The sequence below is a fragment of the Fonsecaea nubica genome (assembly GCF_001646965.1).
Source record: "Fonsecaea nubica strain CBS 269.64 chromosome Unknown Scaff10, whole genome shotgun sequence".
In the NCBI taxonomy this organism is placed as follows: domain Eukaryota; kingdom Fungi; phylum Ascomycota; class Eurotiomycetes; order Chaetothyriales; family Herpotrichiellaceae; genus Fonsecaea; species Fonsecaea nubica.
In genome coordinates, this window is record NW_019173683.1 from 457305 (window position 1) to 482025 (window position 24721).

The 24721-nt window shown below is 54.0% G+C and overlaps 11 protein-coding genes across 11 annotated transcripts; 4 read left to right on the forward strand and 7 right to left on the reverse strand.

Moving 5' to 3' along the window:
* Positions 1–290: 290 nt before the first annotated feature.
* AYO20_02446 (hypothetical protein) lies at positions 291–2072 on the forward strand (the record flags this gene model as incomplete). Its single annotated transcript, XM_022640750.1, has 1 exon — positions 291–2072. One exon carries the CDS (start codon positions 291–293, stop codon positions 2070–2072), a length of 1782 nt encoding a protein of 593 aa, XP_022503399.1.
* Positions 2073–2675: 603 nt separating this feature from the next.
* AYO20_02447 (hypothetical protein) lies at positions 2676–3518 on the reverse strand (the record flags this gene model as incomplete). Its single annotated transcript, XM_022640751.1, has 1 exon — positions 2676–3518. The coding sequence occupies one exon, from the start codon at positions 3516–3518 to the stop codon at positions 2676–2678; it is 843 nt and encodes a 280-aa protein (XP_022503400.1).
* Positions 3519–4216: 698 nt separating this feature from the next.
* On the forward strand, positions 4217–5623 carry AYO20_02448 (hypothetical protein; the record flags this gene model as incomplete). Its single annotated transcript, XM_022640752.1, has 1 exon — positions 4217–5623. The coding sequence occupies one exon, from the start codon at positions 4217–4219 to the stop codon at positions 5621–5623; it is 1407 nt and encodes a 468-aa protein (XP_022503401.1).
* Positions 5624–5799: 176 nt separating this feature from the next.
* Positions 5800–6962, reverse strand: AYO20_02449 (hypothetical protein; the record flags this gene model as incomplete). Its single annotated transcript, XM_022640753.1, has 2 exons — positions 5800–6747; positions 6831–6962. 2 exons carry the CDS (start codon positions 6960–6962, stop codon positions 5800–5802), a joined length of 1080 nt encoding a protein of 359 aa, XP_022503402.1.
* An 848-nt stretch (positions 6963–7810) lies between these two features.
* On the reverse strand, positions 7811–8953 carry AYO20_02450 (hypothetical protein; the record flags this gene model as incomplete). Its single annotated transcript, XM_022640754.1, has 1 exon — positions 7811–8953. One exon carries the CDS (start codon positions 8951–8953, stop codon positions 7811–7813), a length of 1143 nt encoding a protein of 380 aa, XP_022503403.1.
* Positions 8954–9639: 686 nt separating this feature from the next.
* On the reverse strand, positions 9640–10956 carry AYO20_02451 (hypothetical protein; the record flags this gene model as incomplete). The annotated part of the gene is made up of 5 exons (XM_022640755.1): positions 9640–10021; positions 10123–10478; positions 10571–10676; positions 10729–10823; positions 10918–10956. The coding sequence occupies 5 exons, from the start codon at positions 10954–10956 to the stop codon at positions 9640–9642; spliced, it is 978 nt and encodes a 325-aa protein (XP_022503404.1).
* A 1307-nt stretch (positions 10957–12263) lies between these two features.
* AYO20_02452 (hypothetical protein) lies at positions 12264–13726 on the reverse strand (the record flags this gene model as incomplete). The annotated part of the gene is made up of 5 exons (XM_022640756.1): positions 12264–12844; positions 12897–12984; positions 13035–13174; positions 13230–13452; positions 13499–13726. 5 exons carry the CDS (start codon positions 13724–13726, stop codon positions 12264–12266), a joined length of 1260 nt encoding a protein of 419 aa, XP_022503405.1.
* A 1274-nt stretch (positions 13727–15000) lies between these two features.
* AYO20_02453 (hypothetical protein) lies at positions 15001–15888 on the forward strand (the record flags this gene model as incomplete). The annotated part of the gene is made up of 1 exon (XM_022640757.1): positions 15001–15888. The coding sequence occupies one exon, from the start codon at positions 15001–15003 to the stop codon at positions 15886–15888; it is 888 nt and encodes a 295-aa protein (XP_022503406.1).
* A 923-nt stretch (positions 15889–16811) lies between these two features.
* On the reverse strand, positions 16812–18462 carry AYO20_02454 (hypothetical protein; the record flags this gene model as incomplete). The annotated part of the gene is made up of 3 exons (XM_022640758.1): positions 16812–18014; positions 18086–18256; positions 18313–18462. 3 exons carry the CDS (start codon positions 18460–18462, stop codon positions 16812–16814), a joined length of 1524 nt encoding a protein of 507 aa, XP_022503407.1.
* An 828-nt stretch (positions 18463–19290) lies between these two features.
* On the reverse strand, positions 19291–20286 carry AYO20_02455 (hypothetical protein; the record flags this gene model as incomplete). The annotated part of the gene is made up of 2 exons (XM_022640759.1): positions 19291–19732; positions 19859–20286. 2 exons carry the CDS (start codon positions 20284–20286, stop codon positions 19291–19293), a joined length of 870 nt encoding a protein of 289 aa, XP_022503408.1.
* Positions 20287–22693: 2407 nt separating this feature from the next.
* Positions 22694–24656, forward strand: AYO20_02456 (hypothetical protein; the record flags this gene model as incomplete). Its single annotated transcript, XM_022640760.1, has 7 exons — positions 22694–22972; positions 23106–23527; positions 23578–23660; positions 23719–23900; positions 23953–24069; positions 24125–24219; positions 24290–24656. The coding sequence occupies 7 exons, from the start codon at positions 22694–22696 to the stop codon at positions 24654–24656; spliced, it is 1545 nt and encodes a 514-aa protein (XP_022503409.1).
* Between the last annotated feature and the right edge of the window lie 65 nt (positions 24657–24721).

The window sequence follows — 24721 nt, forward strand, 5'->3', positions numbered from 1 at the left end:
TTTATCGATTGGGCAACTCTTTGTGAGACATCCCTCTTCTCCCGAAAACCCACCTGCGCCCGGCTACTTGACTGCCAGCCTGGAGAGAATCGACCACTACGAGACCCAGCGCCTTCCCACCTCCTTCTGCCATCTCTACCTTCCTCCAATGTGTGGACCACTCCACCCTCGGTGCAAGATATTGATGCCTTGCATGACTTGAAAATAGGACCTCCGTCAACGTCGACGCGCACCGCCTTTTTCCACTCGGTCTCTCGACGCCACGGCAGATTGGTGCTTAAAGAAGCATCATGAGTACCCTTTTTCAACCCGCTCTGAGAAATCCTTTCGGCTCTCCTATCGAACCCTCACAGAGACCTCGATCAATGGCCATCCTGCCTCAAAGCGCCACTAATAATCACCCCTCGCCGAAGTCGATTCAGGAGGACTCGATCATGACCTCTCCGGCTCCTCCGAACATGGGACCCCCAGGGCCGGGAGCAGGTGGAAGTCCCGAGGTGGACCAAGGACAGGGCAACAATATCTCAAATGGCGCCCGGGAGCAGGTCTCTCTTGGTACCAACAGCAGCACCGCCGCAGGGGCTGTCGGAGCCTCTCAGGGGCCCAAGGTGGTGCAGACAGCTTTTATTCACAAGCTATACAGTATGTTGGAGGACAAGACCATTCAACATCTCATCTCCTGGTCCAATACCAATGAGAGTTTTGTCATGTCCCCTTCGAACGAATTCTCGAAAGTTTTGGCCCAATACTTTAAACACACAAACATCTCCTCCTTTGTTCGACAACTGAACATGTACGGGTTTCACAAGGTCAGCGATGTCTTCCATACCGGATCTCCCGAATCGGCTCTGTGGGAGTTCAAGCACGGGAACGGCAACTTTAAAAAGGGCGATCTGATGGGCCTGCGAGAGATCAAAAGACGCGCTTCCCGACATACTTTGATACACCGCGACTCGTTCTCGAATGCGAAACCCGGTGTCTCTCAACCAGGCACGCCTGCTGATGTTATGCCTGACACAGACCAGCGTCTGGCAAGCCTCGAACAAGCCTTCTACGATGTCCAATCAAGACTACAGCGGACCGAAGAAAGTTACGCACTGGCGAACTCGAGGTGTCAAGCATTGACCGAGGGACTGGTCCGATGCCATCAATGGCTCCATAATCTTACGGGCGCTGTCCAGACAATGTCCTCCCCCGAATCAGGATTATACGCGGATATCGGCAGTATCCAAAAAGAAATTGCGCGACAGCTTGAATATGTACGTGCTTTGGAGGTGCCCCAGGAGTCGTTGCAAAACGGCAGACAGTCGTTCTACCCGGGCGGTTCCACCCTGGAACCGCCTCTCTCCCCTCGGGGACTCAATTATCCAGACAGCCGAAGATCCTCCGTCCAGATCGAGTCCCAGCATGTAGGATTACGTCCTCCCGTCCCGCCGATACCACCTCAGTTTTCTTCTTCATCGCCACGTCGCTTTGGGTCCATCAGCATTCCCCATGTCTCTCCCGGGTTCAGTCGTCCTGCCCTCCCGCCACAGCCGCCAGCCAGCGTACATCCTTTGGCCTCGGTAGTGACACCACCGATGAACTTGGTGAGGAGACACACGTCAGCTGATATTCGAGAGCACGGTTGGCCGCCTCCTAACGGGAACGGCGGGAACGGATCGCCCTATGCTTCTGGACAATCGTCGGTGCAATGGCAGCCGTCTTCACCGCAGCAGCCACCTCTGGCTGCCGGCGACCAACAAATTCGTGATCAATTGGCTCAATATGAGATTAATGGTCCTAGGAGGAATGCTGCGGTGAACCAGCCGAGCCAGTCCACACCACCACTTAACTCGAACTCCGAGGCACCACCCGCAGGTCTCGGAGTCGAGAACGTACCTTGGCCATTGGGAGGCAGCAAATTCCCACGGCCGAACTTTGAGCTTCATTCGGCCCCCGCCACGCGGAGAGGTAGTATGGCGACTTTGCATTCGTTGCTGAACCCCGCTGAGACAGCGGAGCAAGAAAATGAGGATGAAGGACCTGGTCACGGCCGAGATGACGACCGGAAACGGAAACGACTGACATGACACAAGAAAATCTTGCCCTTTGCTTTTACTGGAAGGGGATCAATCTTTATCGGAGCTTGGGACGGACCACTGGTCCCGCACAATTGGCGAAAAACGATGTGTTTACATGATGCTTCTCACGTTGTACATACCGAGAGGGAAATTGGATGGTAATTGATCGAAAGCGACATTCGACCGTGACTTTGGCAAGTAGTCCGGCTCTAGCGAGACACTTGTCGTGTATATTTCCCGGGGAGGCTTTTTCATCAGCACTGCACATTCCAACAGGGTAGAGACATGGAGCTTGGATAGTATCGAGATCACCGAGACTGAAGCGTGACAAAAATGGTGGGGATATAGAGCCGGTTATTACCCCAGGACTGACTTGCCTGGGAATTCCGACCAGTTCGCGGGGGTTACTTTGGGCAGATTTCTAGAGGCCTTCCAGCGCCGACCCTGTGCAATACGAGGGGACCAACCCAGATATCTGCCTGATCACATGCGTGGGTGGAAGTTGTTGTCGAAATGATGTAGATGAGAAGAAAGCGTCCAAGGCTGTACAAAGCAGAACATCATCACGGAGGAGCTCTCGAATCGCATGATACGTTTTGTTCCAGTCGCGAACTACCCGGGCTCGGATTCCGTGACGCTCTTCTTTTTCTTCTTGTTCTTCTTCGCAGCTCGAGAGGCGAGCAGCTCGTCCAGGTAACTGCCGGCTCCGCGTTTCTTGCCTGCCCTTGACAGCATCGCCGGGGGATTGCTGGATGAGGTCGCTTGAAGTGTGCCGTCCGACTGTCCATGCGACTCGTTCGGCGCGGAATCAGCAGCGCCAGAAGGTTCGTGTGAACGTCCCGTCTCCGTTGGGGGAATGTGCGACGGAACAGAGCTTGCGGCTTCGCTCTCGACCGCTACCGCCGTTGCTGCTGCTGCACGCCCAGCATTGGTGTTTCGCTTCCTCTTGCCCACCACGCCCGAGCGCGATTCTTCCTCGTCCGAATCATCCTCGTCCTTTGCCCGTCTTGGTGCCCGCAGTTGTGTGTTCGGTCGCGCCGTCGAGGCATTATGTGTCTGTGCGTTTCCATTCGTGGCTCGTCCCCGCTGATGCCCGCGGAGTAATTGCTTTCTCAAGAACGCCGTTGTCGTATTTTGGTCGGAGGAGATCCCATTTGACAGAGAAGATTCCGTGGGAGGATGATACCCCACACCCCCTGTCTCGGAGTAGACGTCTTTGTTCCGCAGGAACTCTCGTTCGAGATCCTCCTCGGCCTTGTCTTCATCTTCATCTTTGTCTGGCCCGTCACCGACGGCGGTACCGCGGAGCCATGATTTCGCCAGTCGCGCGGCTTCGGCGTGGAAGATGAGGGCCTTGTTGGTGGCGATGTCGGCGTCTGATGCGGCCGCGGCAGTCGTTGGTTTCGCTCTCGACGCTGGTAAACCTGCGCCTGTCGACGAAGCCATTTGAGGCATCGCAGCCTCCCAAATGGAATAGGTGTGTGGATGAACTGAATTTATTCGACTTCGTAAAGGATAAGGAATGTTAGCCGAGACTTTGCGGGGTGGACTAGTACCAAATCCAATTAGAGTATCCCCCACCAAGTCAGCCAGCAAGCCAGTCTGCCAGTCTTGCCTGTGTTTTGTAACCAATGGCCATGATGTCCCGATCCGAAATATAAGTCTCTGTAAGGATGTGTGGCGTAGTTGCTGAAATGGATGCCAAAGAACTAAAATGACATGGGTTTGTCAACGCTGGAGAGCCCAGAGACGCCTGTGGATACGGCGGCTTGAAGTGTCTGTTGAAATCAGGATTTGTTCCTGAAGAAAGACATCCATCCTATTCTATCGAGCTATGTACGTACTTATTTCAGGCTGAAATAATTATGTAATTAGGGAGTTGCCATTCCCAGAAGGGGGGATTCCCGCCCGAACACCTCAAAAGGTCGAAGGCGGAGAACTGCGAATACCAAGGCGCATGTGGACATGTAGATAGCGCAGTTGATTTCTTTCACATAGCGACGGCGGCGGCGGCGGCGCGAGGGGAAGCCAAGAGAGTGATAACGTCAAGTCAATCCCGCAGCTCAGCTTTCCTTCTTCTCTCGCCCCCCCTCTTGAAATATTCCCCCAGGGTGATAAAGATTGGGAAGTAAGCAGGACCAGAGCCAGAAGGAATGTCGACGGTAATTCTCGGCGGAGGCATCATCGGCCTCTCCACGGCGTACTACCTCTCGCTGGCGACGCGGGCCTCGTCGCCGACAAGAACGATCCACGTCGTCGACTCGTCGCCCGCGCTGCTCGCCTCGGCGAGTGGCTATGCCGGCGGATTCCTCGCGGCCGACTGGTTCAGTCCGTCCGTGGCGGCGCTGGGCGCGCTCTCGTTCCGTCTGCACCGCGAACTGGCCGAGGCGCATGATGGGCCACACAGGTGGGGGTACGCCGGGAGCCACACGTATAGCCTCAGCGTGGATGACGGCGCGGCCGCAGCGAGGAAGGGAGGGAGGGGCGATTGGTTGCGTGACGGGACGAGTCGGGTCGAGGAGGCCTCGGCATCGGCGCCGGTGGTGGCAGGGTCTCAGGAGAAAGGCGGTGGCGATGATAGGGGGAGAGGGGGAAGGAAAGACGAGATGCTCAACCCGGATGGCTCGCCTGCCGTATGGACCCCCCAGCCCGGCGGGACGCTCGAGACGATTTCAGGCCCAGAAAGCTGCGCGCAGATCGAGCCACGCGAGCTGTGCGAGTTCCTGCTCGGCGAGTGCCAGAAGCGCGGCGTCCAGGTCCACCTCTCGACGCGCGCGACGGGGATCCTCACCGACGACGACGGCGCTCTCAGTGGCCTCGTATTAGCGTCCACCGAGCCTGGCGAGAACACCGAGACCAGAGACCTCGAGTGTCGCGACGTGCTCATCTCGGCGGGCGCGTGGACGCCCAGGGTGTTCGAGACGCTGTTCCCCCAAAGTGCGCTGCAGATCCCCATCGAGCCGCTCGCGGGACACAGTCTGGTGGTCAAGTCGCCGCGGTATAAGACGCCGTTTGTCGACATCGACATGGCGAAGCGCAAGATCGGCGGCGGCGGCACCGACAACTGGCTCTGCTACTCGATCTACAGCTCCGCCGGCCCGCACTGGTCGTTCGCGCCCGAAGCGTTCGCCCGGCTCGCCCGCAACGGCGACACGGAGATCTGGGTCGGCGGCCTGAACGACAGCGCCCTCCCGCTGCCGGAGCGGGCAGGCGACGTCAAAGCTCTCATCGATCCGGAGAGCATCAGGTCGCTGCGCAAGACGACCGTGCAGTTCACGGGGCGCGTGGCGAAGGAGGGCGAGGAAGGCAACGACGACGATCTCGAGACGGTCAGGGAAGGCCTGTGTTTCCGCCCCGTCAGTCAGAGGGGGACCCCTCTCCTGGGGAAGATCCCTGAACACTACCTCGGTCTCCCGCCCTCTGGAAGTGGCGGTGTCTGGATAGCGTCTGGACACGGCCCGTGGGGAATCAGTCTGAGCCTGGGGACCGGGTTGGTCATGAGTGAATTGATTTCAGGGGAGACGCTGAGTGCAGATATAACAGCACTGCTGATGGCTTAATTACAGACTATACAAGATTTATACCCACACTCAGCTCTCAGTCTCAGGCGTGCGTGTGCTGTGCGCAGGTTCCATTCCCAGTCTAATTTCTAGTCGACGGTCAACATTAACACGCTGGATTCGATTGAGCAGTTCTCTCTATCTTGCGCCAAATGACCCCTTCTTCGGCTGCCAAGTCAAGTGCTGACCGCGAATGGAGGCAACGTCGTCGTTACTGGCACGGCACTGTTTGGACAGACACAGCCTCCGTTCGCGCCGCTGCTGACGCTGGTGAGAGGTGGCACCGTGCAATGTGGACTCGGCGTCCAAGCCTGGGTGGAAATCGTGCTGACTCCAGCGATGGTCTCGGCTTTGACCAGCACGGGGATCACGGCGCCCGTGTTGAGAGAAAAGGTCCGATGTCCGAGAACTCGCAGAATCGAGCCGATTTCTCCGGAGTGGGAAGTGAACGACAGGTATGTCGACTTGTCCGTCGAGAAGATGCTGTCCAGCAATGTCTTTGACCGTGCGTCTTGGGCCGAATTGGTCTCGGCGGTGACGCCCGTCCAGAGTTGGTCGGTCTCTGGAAAGCCAGGTTCGAACTTGTACGTGGGGAACTGGGAGTGGATATATGTCTTGTTGGAGCGGCGGTCACAGGTGTGTTCGGAGATGGACTCCCGGAGCAGAGCTTTGATGGTCGGGATGAACGGTTCGTTTGGTGGTAATGGGAGGCCCGAGAAGGTCAGATTTGCTGTCGAGAGACATCGGTACAAAGGAGATACATAGTACTTTTGCGGAGTTGGGATCTTCTGCTCCTGGATACGAGATCGCCAAAACCTGTTGGCTACAAGGGCCTGAGAAACTCCATTGTCCGTCAAGTGAGCGTCGGACCATGTCGCGGTGGCATTGCCGTCGAGGAGAGACCAGTAGCAGTTCCACGCGGGAGTGCCGTAGAAGGACTCGGCGGCATTGTGCCAGCCTTCTCCGTGGCGGCCCATGAACAGCAGCTTGTATTGCACATTGGCGGGAGCCGATTTGGTCAGATTCGCAATGACCAGGGCAAATCGTTGCCACTGGGTCAAGGAAGCGGCATCCGAGGGATCGGTTGGATAGCTCTGGTTGACGAGGCCGAAGTTGGTCGCAGTCTAGACAGGAAGTACCATTAGAAGACCGATACCTCACTTTCCACTCGCTTCCCATCGGATGGGTCTTGCTCTTTACCACTTACGTAGTCAAATGTAGTAGCGTTGGTCGAATTGTCGTCTTGCAGGAAGTAGCCTGGGACGGTTGAATATTGGATGTAGGCCGAGACAGCAGTGAAGGCGCTGCTGACCAGCAAGTATGTCGCAAGACAAACCATGGCGAAAATACCTTGAGATCAGTCTGAAGGATGAAGGGGTACAAGCAAGACACTGTCCTTTTAGCTCCGACGTCTGAGTGATGATGAGCTTACCTCTGGTCTCTTTATATGGCTGTCCTCACAGTCATCTTCCCGTGGTGCCTGAGCCGTAGGAATCACCCTCAAGACTCTCATTGGATGCCATTATCACCAAGGTATCTGGTGCATTAGCCAATGCTACCTCAACGTTGCCGTGGTTGAAATGCAAGGAGCTGGACGGGAAGTCATGTAGGTCTCCTGTGAGCCAATCATCTTGCAGCATCAACAGGCGTGCTGGAAGTTGGTCTTTCCAATCCAAATGAGGTCTTTTGAACGTGTTGCGCTCCTTATGGTCTTGATGCGGCAGCTTTGACGAGGGGGAGAACCTCGTGCCTCGTCAATCTGGAACTACCTATTATGACCAAAGCATTTGCAGGCTTGAAGCGATCATCTAATAAATGAGATCAGGTATGTAGCTGTGGCTGGCATGGTTGCTCGAAGACAGGGTTACCTCTATGCTTGCCGACACTGGACAAATGAATGGTGGCCACTGTTTCTAATGAAAAGTCAATATGCATTGGACGGAAGGAGCGACGAGGATCCGAACAAGATATGCCCTATCTAATCACATCTTCAATTTTCCGCCACCATATGTGTATAGATCCCACAATGAGAACTCCCAGGGTACCTAGGCCCGGGGTACAAAAGAAGATCAGTGTGATTTTCCACCGCCCCAGCACATGAAGAGCCGTCTCAGCCAGAGAACACCATAACCCATTCATTCCTCATCAATCGCATGATCCACTCCCGTTTCCTCAAGCCCTGAATATCTATCCCGTCACAGCAACACCATACGTCGCCCTCAGCCGCCCAAGCAAGTGCTCCCCCGCCGTCGTCTGGCCCAACGTACCCGCCGTCGCCGAGCCGCCCCCACGACCGATCTGGGCATCTCGGAACGTGGCTGTGCGCTCCTCGACCGCCAGCGACGGCACGGGGACCAGCACGGTGTCGTCGGCCGGCTGGACAAACACGGCGATGGAGTATCTGTCTGTTCCGAGGGCGGAGGATGTCGCGGCGACGCGCTCGTCTGCTTGCTCGGGTTCGACGAGCACGACGCGGTGCACGGTCGACTTGAGGAGTCCATTGGTCCAGAACTGGAGCAGGTCGCCGATATTGACGACCACGGGTGGAAACTCCCGGTCGTGGTAACCCGGCGGGGACACGGGGACACGGGCCCAGGTGCCGTCGTCCCGCAGGATTTCCAGCCCAGGTTGGCCCGGCCGCGTGAATAGCAGGGTGATGCTGCCATAGTCGCTGTGCGCGCCGGCGCGGATGTCGGCTTCAGCGCGGTAGTCGCTGTCGGGCGGCAGCTGGGGGTAATAGAGCATGCGCACCGTGTATGGCGAGTTTTCGTGTGACCGGACGAACCAGTCCGGGTCGTCATCGATACCCAGCCCCAGCGCGATCAGGCGCAGTATCCGGGTCGCCATGGCGCGACAGCGGGCGTGGAAATCGCGCAGCGCAGCCTCCGCATGGACCTCTGAGAATTGCGAGGGAAGGGGTTGTCGCCACGCGCCGTTCGCCGGGTCCGGCTCCGCGAGGTTGAAACACTGCTTGAAGTCGCCGCGCGTGTGGCTCTGCGGATCGAGATTCTCGACCTGCATGTCGACGAAGCCGCGGTTCTTTGTGATCTTGCAGGCCGCCTTGTCCGCCGCGCTGGCGCCCTTGAAGAAGTGGCTGCTGATCTCGAAGACGTTCTGCACCGTCGCGGCGTCGAGGTCGTATTCACCGCCGTCGCTGGTCTGGGACGCCGGCGGTGGCGATCCTGCGATCCACAGAAATCCGTGCTTTGCAGCGGCCTGGACAATCTCTCGCCCCAGCTCCGGTGATTCTTGGGAGATGTCGAACAACGGCAAATCGATTGATGACGCCGCAGCGGGAGCCGCCCCATTTGCTACCGACACCGCAGGCATGGCTGTCGCTCCACGCTTGCTCGGTCTCTCGCTCGGTCTCTCGGTCAATGGTATGGCAGCGAGGATAGATTCTCGTACGTAGTACCTGCCCGAGTAATGGATTCTGTGCTTATCAGGTCTGAGTGGATCGCTGCATCGAGACAAGTATAGTTATTATTATCATTATTATTTAAAGTCAGCAGAGCGAGGGAAACAAGAAAATACTTTAACTGATGGTTGACCCACTTTTGAACGCTCGGTGCCGACCGAACTCCATCGCTACCTTGAGGCCTGCGGGGAAGGGGAGTCGCTGTAGTCCGACAGAACCCCTCAGAATATGCGAATCAACTGTTTTCCGATTGGTCAAATCTAGAGACATCGAGGTAAAGAAGTAAATAAGGTCAAGAATCAACGAGGAGTAGCGATCCAAAGTGTTGTCTGTGAAACTGATTGTTGATATGCCTGTTCCTGGATCCAGGATCCGGACAAATGTACCGAGTACAAGTGACTCTTTCCCAGCGAGCGCTACAGGCTAATTCTGCTGGGGCTGGAATACATGCCGACTCCCCGCTTTCATGAGCATATGCTAGCACTTAGCTAGCTAGCTAGCCAACATCCTCACCATGCGTATTCAACCGCCCCTAGTTGGTGCATAGTGCATATATATATATATCAAGCTTTAGACCGCCAAAGCATCGCTCACTCTCTCAAGCCGGCTCCGCCACACACTGACCGCCCGTGAAGGCCACGTTATCAATGACAAGATCAATCTCGTTCCCCGGCAACACCTGCGAACAGTCCCAGATCAGCGAAAACACCAGCTCCGAACAGTCGGCCACAAAGTCCAGCGGTATCGCCTCGGCCCAGGCCGTCTGCGCGGAGTTGCCAAAGACATCGACAAGATCCCGATTGACGCTGTCGCCGACCTGGAGGGTGAGGCTGCAGGTGGAAAAGGCGGGGCCGCTGTTGGGGTTGTCCACGAAGGGGACGGCGTAGTCGTAGGTGAGGGTGTAGAAGGTGTTGGGGACGAGGTTTGTCAGGTTCTGAGAGACGCTGGAGATGGGCACGGTCGAGGTGCCGCGGAAGTAGCTGCGCCATGGCATGGGTGGTCAGTAGTTGCGCATCTCGAGAATACAAATCTGTACGATCGTGGAGAGGGAAGGGAAGGGTGTCGAAGAAGGGATACATACACGAATTTCGTTCCGAAAGGCGTGTCAGAAGCCGTTCCGCTGTTCTGGTCGAAAAATGCATTCCCAGAGACTGTCCAGTCGCCGCTGGTAGTGTCCGGTACTCCAATCGAGTCGGAGGAGACGTCTTCGAAGCTACCGTCAATTATGACATCCTGTGCGGGGGTGATGGTCAGTGACCAGGTTATTGTACGGGTACAGGACAAGGGGACTAAAAGCGCTGGTGACATACCGCCGTTCTCGAGGATGGACAGGCACTTGTAGGACATGCGGAGGAACTGCTTGTAGTTGTGGTAATGGTCTGATGGTGTTGAATTAGCTTCTCGGGTTCGATAAGCAGCGAATAGATATAAGACATACTGTTGTAGATGTAGTGGTGAACACTGTCTATCACGAGTCTTAGCTTGCAGCTATATACACATCAAAGAACAGTTGACATATTGTGGCCTACCGTGGTGGTGGTCTCCGTGGTCGTGGTAGTAGAAGTCGTCGTCGAGGTAGAGGTAGTAGATGTGTTAATAATTGCTGTCGTCGTTGTCGCGGCGGAAGATGTAGTGCTAGCAGTAGATAGGGACGAAGTCGAACTGGTGGAAGTAGGGGCACTGGTACTGGAGGTCTTCGGCGAGTGTGTGGAGCTTGTCAGTGACGTTGAAGATCTGGGGATGCTCGTCAATGCTCTCGAAGAACTGGTAGATATAGATATACTAGTGTCAGTAGGCTTTGCGTATGTTGTTCCGTGACTTCTCGTGGCTGAAGGAGTGTGTGAGAGGGAAATAGAGGTGGTCGAGAGGACTGCACCCGGGGAGCTTTCAGACGTGGAACGGCTTCCAGGCTCATCTTCTGTGCGTGTTATTGTGGTATGTGCAGGTTTGCTTTTCTGGGAACTCTTCGAAGATGCAGTATTGCTCTGTACTTCTGTCATGTCCCAGCTTTGCCAGTGAGGGAGGTCTGAATCTCGTGCCGTCGACGTGTCACCGAGAGAAGTATGCTTTGTATGGCCATCGTGTGTCCAGGAATACCGAGCTGAGGACGAGACTGGAGATGCGACCAAATGTTCAGAACTGCAAGGGCACACGATATGAGTGTTTGTAATAATAGTGGTGACTACAACGTCTGAGCTGTCCCACTTGTCTTGTTTCTGGCCCAGGCAGACAGTGACAGCAGCGGCGGTAGCGAGTGTCCATAACGTGGTCCTCATCCCGCAACTGAGGTAGAAATTAACAAAAGAATGGACGGCGACAGGCGTCACCACAAATGAATGGACAGTCCTGAGCAGAACAAGCAGCAATGTAGAGTAGAAGGAGTATTCACATGGTTGAGTAGAAGAGGCAAGGAAATAGTGATAGAGAAAAGCTTCGACAGGTGGGGAAATAGGGGTGGGTATGGCTGAAGGACTCGCTTCGCTTGATGAACAGGCAGACAGGTCAGGTCTAACACCCCGTGGGCCCCAGAGAGTACCGATCCGGAAAGCGTTGAGGAGGGAGTTCTTGAAGAGGCGCTCTTCCAATTTCTTTTTGTGGTTAACATCCATGAGTTCCTAGCGCTAGCAAAGTCGCGTGGCGTTCAGACAAGGGAAAGCTTCCCTCTATCAAGCTTTAACGGCCCGTTATACCAGACTAGGAAGGCGATCCTGGTGGCTTGTAAGCGGCTAGCGGTAGCGGCAAGAAGGTCAAGTGTGACTTCTCAGCAGCAGCACGTCTCATGCAAATTGCACAACGGCGAAAATGAATGGACAGTCGCTTCATCGTCGTCAGCCACACCGCGAATCGTCCGTTCCACAAGAGATTTGATTTCCACCAAAGGTATAAAGACATGGTTCTTTTTCAATTAGCAAATAAGAAATGCAGCTCAATGAGCTATGTGGTAACATTCAACAAGAACTTTATCAACAACGAATAGGAAACCCATCCCAGCTCTACCTCCAACAGTAACATTTACTTGTTGTCAAGGTCCTCTCAACAACAAGGTGAAGATGAATGGAATCGTCTAGTAAGTAGTGACTCCAAGCCACTCCTTGATATATTCCAGTTGGAACTTCTGCGCCTGCAGAACTCCCGGCTTGGTCAAGAACGCTGGGTTGAACGAATCCTCCGTGTGCCCTCCCTCCGGGATGACCATCAGACTCGACGCGTTGCGGTCGGCCGTCATTCGTCCGTATAGCTGCCACGGGGCCCATCCGGAGACGGGATGATGGTGCCGAAGGTGAACAGCAGGTGTGTCGCCGCGAGCAAGTCCTTGGTTGTAAAGTGATATTTCGTCGACAGTTCCTGGTGGGTAGGGATGGTCATGTTGAAGGTCTCGGAGCAGAATTTGCCGCGGTCGCTGCTATACCCGAGAGAGCCGGCGGGGAAGATTGTGCCGGAGGGGATAAGGTCCGCCGCAATGGGAAAGTAGCGGCATTCAAGGTATTGGAAGGGGAGTTGCTCGGCGCCGGCCAGGCTGAATGCGTTTTGTCCCGCCCAGTCGACGCAGGCGCCGTTGAAAAGGACCGAGAGACTGGCATTGATAACTTCGAGGACACCGTGGGCCTCGAGCGTCAGATTGAGGACTTTGTTGAGAGGGTTGGCTATGAGGCCCGGGAGACCCGGTAGGACCCCGTAGCTGAACTGCGCGTTGGCCGTGTACGCGTTGAGGATCTGTGACTGGTAGATCAGGTCCAGATCGCTGGTGTTCTTCGGGACCTCGCAGAGGTTGAGCCCGTGGGCGAGGTCCTCATAGTTTGTCCCTGAAAGGGTAATCAGTATCTTCTTCGTGGTTGGGGTGTCCACCGTACGAACCGGTCTTGATGTAGCCATGATAGGTTGCCAGCGCAGCTTTTATCTTCGCAGCAACTTCCGCGGAATAGCTCGAGTAGATGTTCGATAGCTGCAGCTCGCGTTAAGAGTCTTGTCATGCCAGAGATCAGGTATGCATACAAAGGTGTACCAATTCCCACGCGCAGGATTTGATGAATTCGGCCCAAGGCTCTCGGTTGGTCCAGCCCAGGCAATTGAGCCATAGAAAGTCTCTGGGTGGTTGAGTCGGAGCATGGCAGAGAGCCAACCCCCATAGGAGCCTGCAACGTGAATCAATTCCCCGTCTCCTGCCTTTGTTCCGAATGATCTACGTACCGCCATGTGCAATGACCTTGGCATCTCTCAGTTTGGTATTGTTTTTCTTCAAATATTGGACAAAAGCAACAGAGTCTCCAAGAACGTTCTCCAAGGTGAGTGTGGCAAAGCGCTGGGTAACGTTGGCGGCGGTGCTTGGATTGCTGACGCCGAAGAAACGGTGTTCGAGTTGCACCACGGCAGCACCCAAGGTTGGCGCCCAGTCTTCAAAGACCATCTCTTCCTGTGCATAGTCAGACACAGGCCAGGCAACATCGACAGACACCTACCAAGCACGAGAGATTGGCGGTCTCGGCTCCCTGCAGGAACAGGATAGGGCCTCCTGGTTTGTAGTAGTCCATAATAAGTTGATATTGTTGTCTAAAAGTCCCGCTCTTGGTGGCATTGTGGTCGATCTTCTGATCGTAGAATGCAGTTGGATGAGTGCAGTTGACGCCGGTCTGCCCAAAGGCAGTCTGTGCCGCTGTCAATGCAAGGAGAGCGAAGGAAACAAACATGATGAAAAGCTCCAATGAGTGTCGTAGGTGCTTTTTGTCTCTGATCAATGTACAGACACCAGACTTATGAGTGACCTAGACGACCTTTATATACTGTTTCGTGAGATTGCATCCTCATTGCCGTCGAGCAAAAGTCCCAAGAAAATTACCGAGCAATGCTGGGCTTGTGACGTAGCTTGAAGCAACAGCTGCCAATTCCCTGTCGTTTCGAAGTGGCCTTGGGAAAATCACTGCTACCTTTAATTTTAGACATCAGGCATTGTTGGGTTAGCTGAGCAGATCTGTGAAGGTGTGTAAAGGATGTTACCGGCGCACGGCATGGAAAGGGGAAAACGTGCGGACTCAATCTGGGGAACAAGCAGCAATGGGGATTTCATTGGCATGGGTCTCCACACCGCCAGCGCCAATGCGATGACATAGCCACCGGCGACAACAGCACAGCGTCTCCGAGTCATTGAAACAAAGGTACCAAAGTCTGTATTGTTACGAGGCGGCGTTTCTTGAACTTGGCAAGGCTGAAATATAAATCGCCACACTAACCGTATCGGGAATAGTGTGCAATACTCCACCAAGTATTTCTCGAGCAGATCTTTCAGGCCACCCCCCTAGTAAATCTTCAGCCTCTTCATCTCTATGCTACTTCCACAGCCATGACCAGACGAGATCAAAGGGTCGAAGCTGAAAGTACTACAACCATCAGCTCTGCGGATCATTTTGGCCCGAAATACATCAAGATCATCGTCCTAAACACCGTTAACCCAGCGAGGTTTAGTTCACGAAGACAACAGCCCCTTTTAATTGAACTTTCGAGTTTCAAAAGAGCGAGTGCAATCGTCAGGATATCGCTGAGTCTCTTCTGAAGTAGGGTATAGCGCCGCCCAACACCATGTCTCTCCTTCAACGGCATTCTGAGCCTTCTGAGCCGCGTGTTCCTCACCAACGCTGCTTGGCTCGAAAAGGAGAATTGACCGATATGTCTCGGCATATCGCGACACAGAAATGGGCCGTTTCCTCCAGGACCTTGTCGATCCGGGTGGTCGATCGTTGAGCGCAGAGCCTTTGTGTCCTTCTGTCTCTTGGTGTGACATTTGCGTGTCGGTGTTTGGGGGCGGGTTCTCCGAATGCAGCTTTGGGGCGCACTCGTCGAGCATTCGCAAAGACTTATATAAGTTTGACAATCCCTTCTCTCTTGGAACACACTCTGCCGTACCAAACAATTCTCCTGAATAAATCAAGTCTAACGACAGAACCCTCCTTGACAGAAGCTGTCCATCATGGCACGAGTCTCCGACACAGTCGCTCTCGACGCCACCGAGATAGGCGTCTATATCTTGCTCATGCCCCTGATCATATTCCTCGGAATACGCCATGGCGCCAAACACTCTCTGGGCTTCATATATCTTTGCCTCTTCTCCATCCTCCGCATTGTTGCCGATGCGCTGGGGATCTCCAACCGAAACTCGACGAATGAAAACACCATCATCACCACTCAAGCCATCAACTCGGCTGGCTTGTCTCCCCTCCTCTTGATCTTGGGGGCCTTTGCTCACGAAGCCCACCACTATCAAATCAAAGCGACCCTGCCACATGGCGAGGCACAGAACGTCCTCCGCCAACTACGGAGCCTCCAAGGAGGCTTCCACGCCCTGTCAGCCGGCGGTATGGGGTTAATCGTCTATGCGGCAGAAAAGTCAGCCAGCAAGGACAGCAACCACGATTCCGGGACTTGGACAGCCCTGCGCAAGTTGGGAGTTGTCCTGATGCTCCTTGCCGCCATCGCGGAAGTCATATACGCGCTGTACGTCTGGATGGCCGTGCGTCGAACGAAGGTGGTCAGACCGGTGAACCTCCTCGCTTTGGCCGGTTTCACGTTTGTCGGCGGCTTGTTCGTCGGGGTCAGGGCGGTATACTCGGTCATCTACACGTTCGATACGAACCCGGACCTCAGCCCAGTCACTGGCAAGTTCGTCGTCAAGCTGATCTTCATCGTCGGTGTCCAGTTCTTGGCTGTCGCCTGCTTACTTTGCGGTGCGTGGCTGACCAGAAACGTGAGGAGGGACACGGAGTATGAATCGATACGGCCGGCCGATCAAGCCTTTGGGCATGGTGGACACGCAGACGTTGCGATGCCTCTCACATCTCAGAGTTTTTCGAAAAGATGAGAGCCGCCACACTACGATTCCTGATTCAGGCACCCATTACCGAGTTGTCGGTCGGAGTTCATTCTTCTGTACCTCGACCTAACCAGAAATGGCTACGAAGAGTGGATCTCGCCCAGTCTTTTCCCCCAGCAACATACGACCAGCCTTGACACCACTCTCTTTTCATTGAGAGATCCATCATTTATCTCTGTACTATACCGGCAGAAGAAGACGTCGCCTTCATCCAGCCATATCTTATACCGTGTCGCTTTTCAATTGAGGCGTTGACAAGGCACTGACTGACTGAGTGAGTGGTAGCCCTCGCTCTGTCAAAGACATTCATATTCAATATATAGCTCACGTTAAGCCCGAAGTCCTCCTCAGGCCATTGTTACAGAGATAGATGCACCGCACAGTCTACATTATGGAGAATTTGAATCGAGGAGTATGCGTGAGAAAAAGCGGTCGGAGTCACGGTTGATTTGTCGGACGGCGTTCCTTGAAAATGATACCTTTCGCACTGTATTTCCTTTTGGCACAGTTCGTCCCGTCCTGGTCAAGTGGATGTGATGACCGAGAGGTATGATAATACTTGTCTTGCGCCCTTGTATGTACTCAGCGAGCATCACCGGGAAATACTCCGATCGATTCCTCGCGATTTCTTTTTGCTTCTTTCCTTTTCGTTGTGCTTGACCATTTTCCCAATAAGACCATACCTTTTTTCCGTCATCTCTAATGCAAGATCGACGTGTTACCAACAGAGCCATTCGGGCCGTCTATCTCCTGTGTTGCGACGACTTGTCGATCTGAAGAACAACCACATCAATTGCAGAGCTAGCGACACCAACCAAGTCCTCGAATTTATATTCCCCTAGTTCCGTTCCTCCAGGTTCTCCACACCCAGACCCCTCGGAGCCGAATCATCTCTCGCCTTCAGTTCATTTTCAAAGCGTATAGATAAAGTCCGGCCGTTTATCTCCCATGAGCCAGATCTGCTCGGCGGTCAATCCATCGTGCATACGGTCGCGCTTGCCACTGAGACGCTTGGCATTTTCGATCCTCAGCATGACGCGGGTGAAGGCGGTTCCTCCAAACAGACAGACTACCAGGGATCCAAGCACAACACCGTGGCCGGTCCAGAAGCGAGGCGCCTGCCGCGTGAGATAGATGTTGGAACTGACCACGCCGCTGATGTTGCCCACACCGACGGCAATGCCAATGACGATGCCCCGCTTGTAGACGCCCTCGGTATTGTTGCTCGCCCAGGAGAGTGAGTTGGGGATGTTCGGGTAGATCCCGATGGCCGCCAAGAAGGTCCCGGCGTATTGAATATGTGGATTGTCGCTAGATAGGAGCATGACGAAGCCGGCAATGCCGATGGACGACGCGACTATGCTACAATAACCCCTCTGCTGGGTGCGGTCGGCGATATAGCCCACGGTAATTGTGGCGATGGCGGCCCCTGCGTAAGGAGGGACGGAAAGCAGCTGTGCATGGGTTCCCTGGTAGCCCAAACCGCGGAGAATGGTCGGGAGGAAGAGCGAAAACGCATAAAGAGCACAGTCGCAGCCGGTGTAGATGACAGCGTATGACCAGGTCTTCCAATCTCGGAGTGCGGCGTAGAAATGTCGCTTGTCGTATTGCTCCTCGTTGCTGGCCTGTCGATCCGCCGCGAGGCGTCGACGCATCCGGATCTGGTCATCCGGCGTCAGGAACCGGGCTGTCTCTGGCCAGTCGAACACCATGACCCAGCAGAAGCCGCCGACAACCATCGTAATCAGACCTTCCAGGATGAATATCCACGCCCAGCCGGGCTTGCCGCCGATGCCGTCCATTTGGGCGATGGCCGCTGCCAGCAGACCTCCGAAAGAGCCCGCCAGAGCAGCAGCGGAGAAGAAGATGGCGGCACGCAAGCCGAGTTCGCTCCGTTTATACCAGCAAGAGAGATAGTAGTTGACACCGGGAAACAAGCCCGCCTCGGCCAGCCCAAGGAAGATTCGACAGGCCAGCAGGCCTGAATAGTTGTGCACGAGGCCCATACACGTCATGACCAGGCCCCAGGACACGATGATGCCAGTGAAGAAGACACGAGGTGTCAGTCGCCGCAAAAGGACATTGGTGGCGGGCTCAGCGAGAGCATACGTGACCTAGGGGTGGACTGTATCAGCGCATCTTTCCACAGCATCCTGAGGGAAGAGCTATCAAGGAGAGTGCTTACAAAGAAGACAGTGAGTGCGGTATTGTAGTCTCCTCCGTCCATGTTGAGGTCTTTTTCCAAACCCGCCAAGCGAGCATTGCCGACGTTGGATCGATCCAAAAAGGAGAGTAGGTAGAGCAATCCAAGCCATGGGATGAGCCAAAAATCGACTTTGCGGATAAGTGCTCGGTCCTGCGAGATTCAAACATGAGGATTCGGTCCTGTTGTGACAAATAAGATGGACATACGATTTCGGCCCTCTCGGCGTCGCTTTTGCCTTCATCAGGATCTGGCATATCGGCAACATTGTCGTATCGCTCGATATGGACTTCTTGTTCTTTCTCGGCGAATGAGGTGGTGCCCACGTCAAGGCTGACCATTTTGTGAGCTTCCTGCATCTTGGAGGGCTGTAGTAGGGGACCTTTGGGGGGGGGGAAGAATAGAAGATCAGGTTTTTCGTTCTGGGGAAGCGATATATCAAGTCTCCTGGTCAAGTCGGTTTCTGGAGATAGTACCACTGTAATTGCTCCGGGGCCCCAGCCTTAACTAGACGTTGAGAAGATCCCCGCGTCCCTCCACGAAATGCGGTTTATCCGCAACACTACTTCAGTGTAGGGGAGGGTGTCTTTGGGGGAGAATCTGCTGGAGGAATTGACCTTGAAGAGGTGAGCGGATCCGTTGTGATTGGGCAAGGCTGCGGCAAATGCGGACCGCGAACCGCGTGGATATACGGTGTCTAGCTATGATTTGGCCAGCGTCCTACGAAGAGGGGCGATGTATTTTGAAGTCGAGAACGGGCTTATTGTTTCTGACCGCGGACCGCATAGCGGACCGTAAAAGAATGGTTCTCATTCTTCCATTCACTGTTGCAGTCAATAGCGATGGTCCGCATTGGGGTTTCTGGTGCTTGGGACGGATCAATAATCGCCATCGCCAGCGCCAGGATATAGGACTGATGTAAAGAATCTTCGTAGTTGGACGGTACAATACAAGTAGTGGCGAGATATGAAGGTCTGGGCTTTGCGGTTTGGTGTTCTGTACAGGGTTCAAGTAATGCGTATGGGATATGGCATGACACTGGAGTCGATGGACTAAGCTGAATTGAGGGAAAGGCTGAAGTGAGCACAATGGGACGACTGCTCGATTCATGGTCTGGTCCATCTTCCACCAGCGACTTGAAGAAAATGCAGTGGAAGCCACATCGATAGACCCAACTCAACATAAGACTACAACTTTGACGGCTTCCAGGAAGGTGCCCTCTTATCTCTGAAAGCCGCGAGTCCTTCCCTGAAATTCTCTCCTTGCTTGAGCTTAGGATAAAGTGTCCTGTGAATGTCCTGGAACGCCACCTCAACATCAGCAGTCTTCCACGCCTCCCTCAACGCCGCCCTAGTCACGATAATGGCGTCCGGCGAGAGCGCAGCAATCTCCCCGGCCACCTCCACGGCCTCGGCGATGAGGGAGTCGCCACTCTGGGAGACCCTATTCACCAATCCATATCCTAGGGCTTCCTGTGCGGTGATCGACCGTCCGCTGAGGGCGATGTAGCTGGCTATATGCAGCCCGGCGCTGCGTACAAGTCGGGGCAGACCGCCGCTGTAGGCGTATTGCCCTACCTTGGGTTCTGGCAGGCCGAAGGTGGCTGTCGGGGAAGCCACCACCACGTCGCTGATGGGTTATGTTAGCAATGCAAAGAAGCGCAGCTCTGCCTGATCGATCCATCTCTGGATACTCGAGCGATGGAGCAGAGGCAAGCAGTTCCTGCGGGTAAACCAGAAAGTAAATCAGACATACCAATTGAGAGCAATTTCCCAGCCGCCTCCCAACGCGTACCCATTGACCGCCGCAATGATAGGTTTTCGACCAGAGCGCCGACTGATGCCCGCGAACCCAGACAGCGGATGCTTATGGCCTTCGTGTTCTTCGTGCGCAGATTTCGATCCCGCTGCATCGTCCACCTTCAACATCTCGATAAGATCCGAGCCCGCACAGAACGACTTCTTCCCTGCCCCCGTGACGATCGCCACGCGCAGTTCCGGCTCATCTTCAAACCAGTTTATGAGTGAGTCCATGTCCCAGTGAAGCTGGTAGGTGATTGAGTTCATCTGGGCCGGGCGGTTGATCGTCACCAACATGACATGCTGAGCTGGGAAACTGACAATGTAGCCGTCGCTTGCTGGATGAGGCCTCGATTGACCTGTAAATGCCGACTTGGTCGTCATGGTTTAGGATGTTGTCTGTCGATTTGATCCCTGGTTTCTTTCTTCTGTCTCTTCTTTGACAAGATGGTCGCTTTAACTCAAGCAAGGGTTCGTGTTGACAACAATTTCGACAGACACCCTGCCTACTTCGAACTCTGCATGCGAAGTTGCGAGTGACAAGACAAACCCCGGACTCGTGAAATATCAAATCACCAAAACCACCACCAACACGATACCCTTGAGCTTGAGTCTAGGTTTGACCCCAGAGTTGACTGTCTAAGCCTCGGTTCTCGGCGGCGTGCAGCGAATCACTCCGATCTTCACTACCAAGGCTACCTACAGAGCTTAGCTCCGCTTAGCAGGGGTCACAAATGTAGATACCAGAAATGAAACCTCGCTAGCTATCTGGTACTGAGATTTTGGGGTTGGGGTTATCCCAAGATCAATGCAGGGGGGTTCCACCATTTGGGGTAGGTTTCTCCGTGGTCGCGGCGGTGTATGCAGTTGTTGCGGATGGCGGACGACGGATGGCGGATAGCGAATAGCAAGGAGCGGAGAGCGGTCCGGCCTGCATTCAAGTCTGTGTCACGGGTTTAGCCTGAGCCTGGCCTGGGCTTGGTCATAGTTTGGGGACAACGTTACAAGACACGTGCGAATCGAGAACTGTGTACAATTGCTCCAGACAGGCAGACAGACAGACAGAGGTAGAGCCGCGAGAATGGGTGAGGAAACAACCAGTATCCAAATCATAGATAGATAGATATGTGCATTGTAAAGTAGGTGACGAGAAATCTCGAGATGGAAAATTGACCACGACTTACAGATCGGGAGCGTTGATTTATAACTGGTTAAACTCTGTAGGATCAAGAATATTTTTGCTCTCGGCCCCGGTTCCATGCCACTGGGTCATTGGGGTCAATCTCGGGGTGATGGCACCATCTCTCTGGCACAGACCCATTAACGTGGTCGTCCTCCGTGTGGTCAAGGTCCTCCTAGGTATATCATCTCATCTTGGGAGAAGAGTTGGCCGACTTTGAACGCCACACAACAGGGCTGCAGGCAGAAACAATCAGTGCTTGAAGAAGAAAATTCGACCGTCTGCATTCGCCATGATCCGCTCACTCCACGTTCCCCAACCTTCACTTCGGGCTTTTGGTCAGGCAAGGAATTTCAGTCTCCTCGGTAGAGAGTCTTTGACAGCAGGAAGCCAGTGGACGCCTTAAGTCGCTTAGTAGCCGAACCTCACATCCACGCTCATCAGCCTTGGTAACATGTCCTGCTATATTCTCTTGAGCTCGACCCGAGGTCTTGACTCGGCCTATCAATGCTCCGTTTCACATGAGACATTGAAACGGAGCCGCTGAGAAAGTGCCCATCCGTGTTACTGAACAAGAATGGGGAGGACAAAGAAAGACAATCAACCCCACAAATGATCCGAACAACCGTGACAGGAACGGGATCTCTGTGCCCTCAATCGAAAGAAAAAAAAAACTTGAGCGATATCGGAGAAAAGAATACCCATTGTCCAGTCCAACATATCAGCCTCGATTGTTCCCTGCTCTGCAACGGGTTGGAGTAATCAACGGGGAGCTGCTCCGTATGTACAGTCCGGGGTAAACGTAAACGGCCTCGCTTATCATGATTAAAAGTCGGGGACGACACAACGGCTAGAAGCTTGAAGGACCGTGGGCTTGATGGGGGACTCCGAAGGTAGCCTTGCCCCGTCCTCGGAAAAGTGCTGTCCTTGGCATCTTGGCAGAGTGTATCTCTTGCTGTATAGGGACAATGGACCGTCATCTGATTCCTGGGCATCGTCGTTGTCCGCTTTTCAATAGTTGAGCCAAATTCTCGGTCTGACGGAATTTGTGCTCCTGTAGACAAACCACGCTTCGTAGTTCGGAAGTCCGCGCAGCGATTGTTGTCCCAGGAGTTAACAAGCAATCATTAGGCTATACGCTGGCCTCGGGAGAATGGTAGCAGTGAGGCCCGTGGTCGAACACGCACGTACAGTAGGCACATACTCTCAAATATGCGAGTGATTAATTGCCCGGAGCGGCAGGGAATACAGTGGAATGATATCGCCTGGTTGTTGCAAAAGTACAAGGTACAAGGTGCCAGCCTTGGCGCCAAGAGCAGCAAGGTCGATCCCATTTTGCGGGCATCTTCGTACCCGGACACCTCCCCGCCCCCGCCCCCGCTCGGAGCCCCGGGCGGGGCCACAAGGTTCGTAGCAATATGCTACCTTTTATAAATGCACATAGAAGATCGCTTACCGCGCAACTGCAGCTTCAGTCCAATCGCGCATCAATTTTCGCTCGGAGATCCTGCTGCACGGTGTATTCCAGAGCGCATTTCCCTCGTTTGACCAATTCATCCTTCAAAGAGCCCCCCGGACCTCTGGACTTGTGTTCAGTAACGACTACCGACGATGACCAAGTCAAATGACGTCGAGGCACCATCTACCGAGCAGCATGAGCACTCGGAGAACAAGTGGCAGGCTATTGCCGCGGAAGCAAAGGCCGTGGAAGACGCAAAAACATTCCACGAATTAGCTCCGGATATTCCACTGCGAGAGGTTTTGGAAAGTCATGCGGACGAGGACAAGAAGCGCGTGAGGAGAATCATGAGGAAAGTTGATTTCAGGCTGGTCTCCATCCTTGCCTTGGTATACATCTGGGCTTTCATCGATCGAAGCAATCTCGGCAATGTAAGTGTTTCTTACCAACCTCTGAAAGGATTCACGAGCCGAAAGGCAAAAGGACTTGTCGTGTCATCTCGTTCCTTCAAAAATATTCCTTGAGGAAACAAGGGGGGCTGATATATACATAATCTGCTCCTAGGCGAATATTGCTGGAATGAGTGAGGACCTCCAAACCCAAGTCAGCAACCGCTATTCCGTCTTGACCATGATATTTTTCGTTGGCTACATCCTCGCCGATTTGCCCGCAGCCTACCTGACACGAAAGCTTGGTCCTGCCCTGTGGATTGGCTCCATAACGCTCGCATGGGGCGCAATCACGATCGGACAAGGCTTTGTGAAGACCTGGGGTGAATTGGCTCTCTGCAGAATTCTCCTTGGTATCATGGAGGGGGGCCTCATTCCCGGAGTGCTATACCTGTTGTCATGCTGGTACACCAGATATGAGACTGGTGTTCGGATTGCCGCCTTCTATGTGATTGGCATCATGTCCAGTGGACTGTCGGGACTGCTGGCGTATGGCTTGGAGAAGATGGAAGGCACCTCTGGGATTCGGGGATGGTCGTACGTTGGCTCTTCGTTGCAGTTTTCCACACGCTCACACCGTGATACAGCTGGATCTTTATCATCGAAGGTGTAGCCACTTGCGCCGTGGCCATTGGTTCTTTCTTCTTGATTGTGGACTTTCCAGAACGGTGTAAGTCTCCCCATCACCAACCAGATGCCTCGACGCTAACAGCGGCCCCCTTGGACAGCTGCTCAAAAGAATTCTCTCGGACTCCCGGCCTTTTTGACTCCTGAAGAGGCTGCCATTGTCCTTGCTCGCATTGAACATGACCGTGGCGACGCGGTGCACGACACTTTGACGTTTAAACTCTTCCTCGAATATATCAAAGACTGGAAATTGTGGGAGTTCAGCTCTTATTTGATACTTAATGTGGGGAGAATCTACACTTTCAGTGGCCATTGCCTTATCTAACTATGTCCAGAGCACTGCATTATACGCCTTCGCCTACTTTCTTCCAGTCATCTTGAAGGCCGGATTTGGGTACTCAACCGCAAAGGCACAAGTTATGACGTTCCCACCTTATCTTGTGGGAGGCGTGGTACGGTCACCTCCCTCGAAGTGTTTCGTGAACCCTTCACTGATGGACGATATAGTGGATGATTATCTGTTCCCGTGCCGGGGACATGCTTCGACAACGAGGTCCTCTACTCTGTCTCAATTGTGTTCTTTACATCATTGGCATCACGCTGTGAGTAAAAACTATGCTCTGAATTCTTCCTTGATTTTGCGAACCGGCCACTCTAATATTACAATCACAGCGTCGCCTGGTCAAGTAACACCAATGCTCGCTATGCGGGCGTCTTCATCGGCGTCATGGGTATTGTGGGCAACGTACCCCAACAGTGGGCCTACGCTCTCAACAACCTCGTCGGACAGGTCAAAAAGGCACTCTGTCTGATCATGATGACAATAGGAGGCGCGATTTCAGGCATCATCGCCGGAAACGTTTTCCGATCCCAAGACTCGCCGGGCTATCGACCAGGGGTCTGGGTCAGTATCGTTTTCAACATCGTATATTTCTTGCTGGTCGCGAAGAACATTGTCTATTTTTCACGCCAAAACAGGCGAGTTGACCGAGGCGAGATTGTGATTATGGGCCAGCCAGGATTCAAGTATACCCTCTAGAATGATCACATGGCTTTTTTGGAGCACTTGGGCCATGTTGACGGCTACTGGGGAACTATCAATTT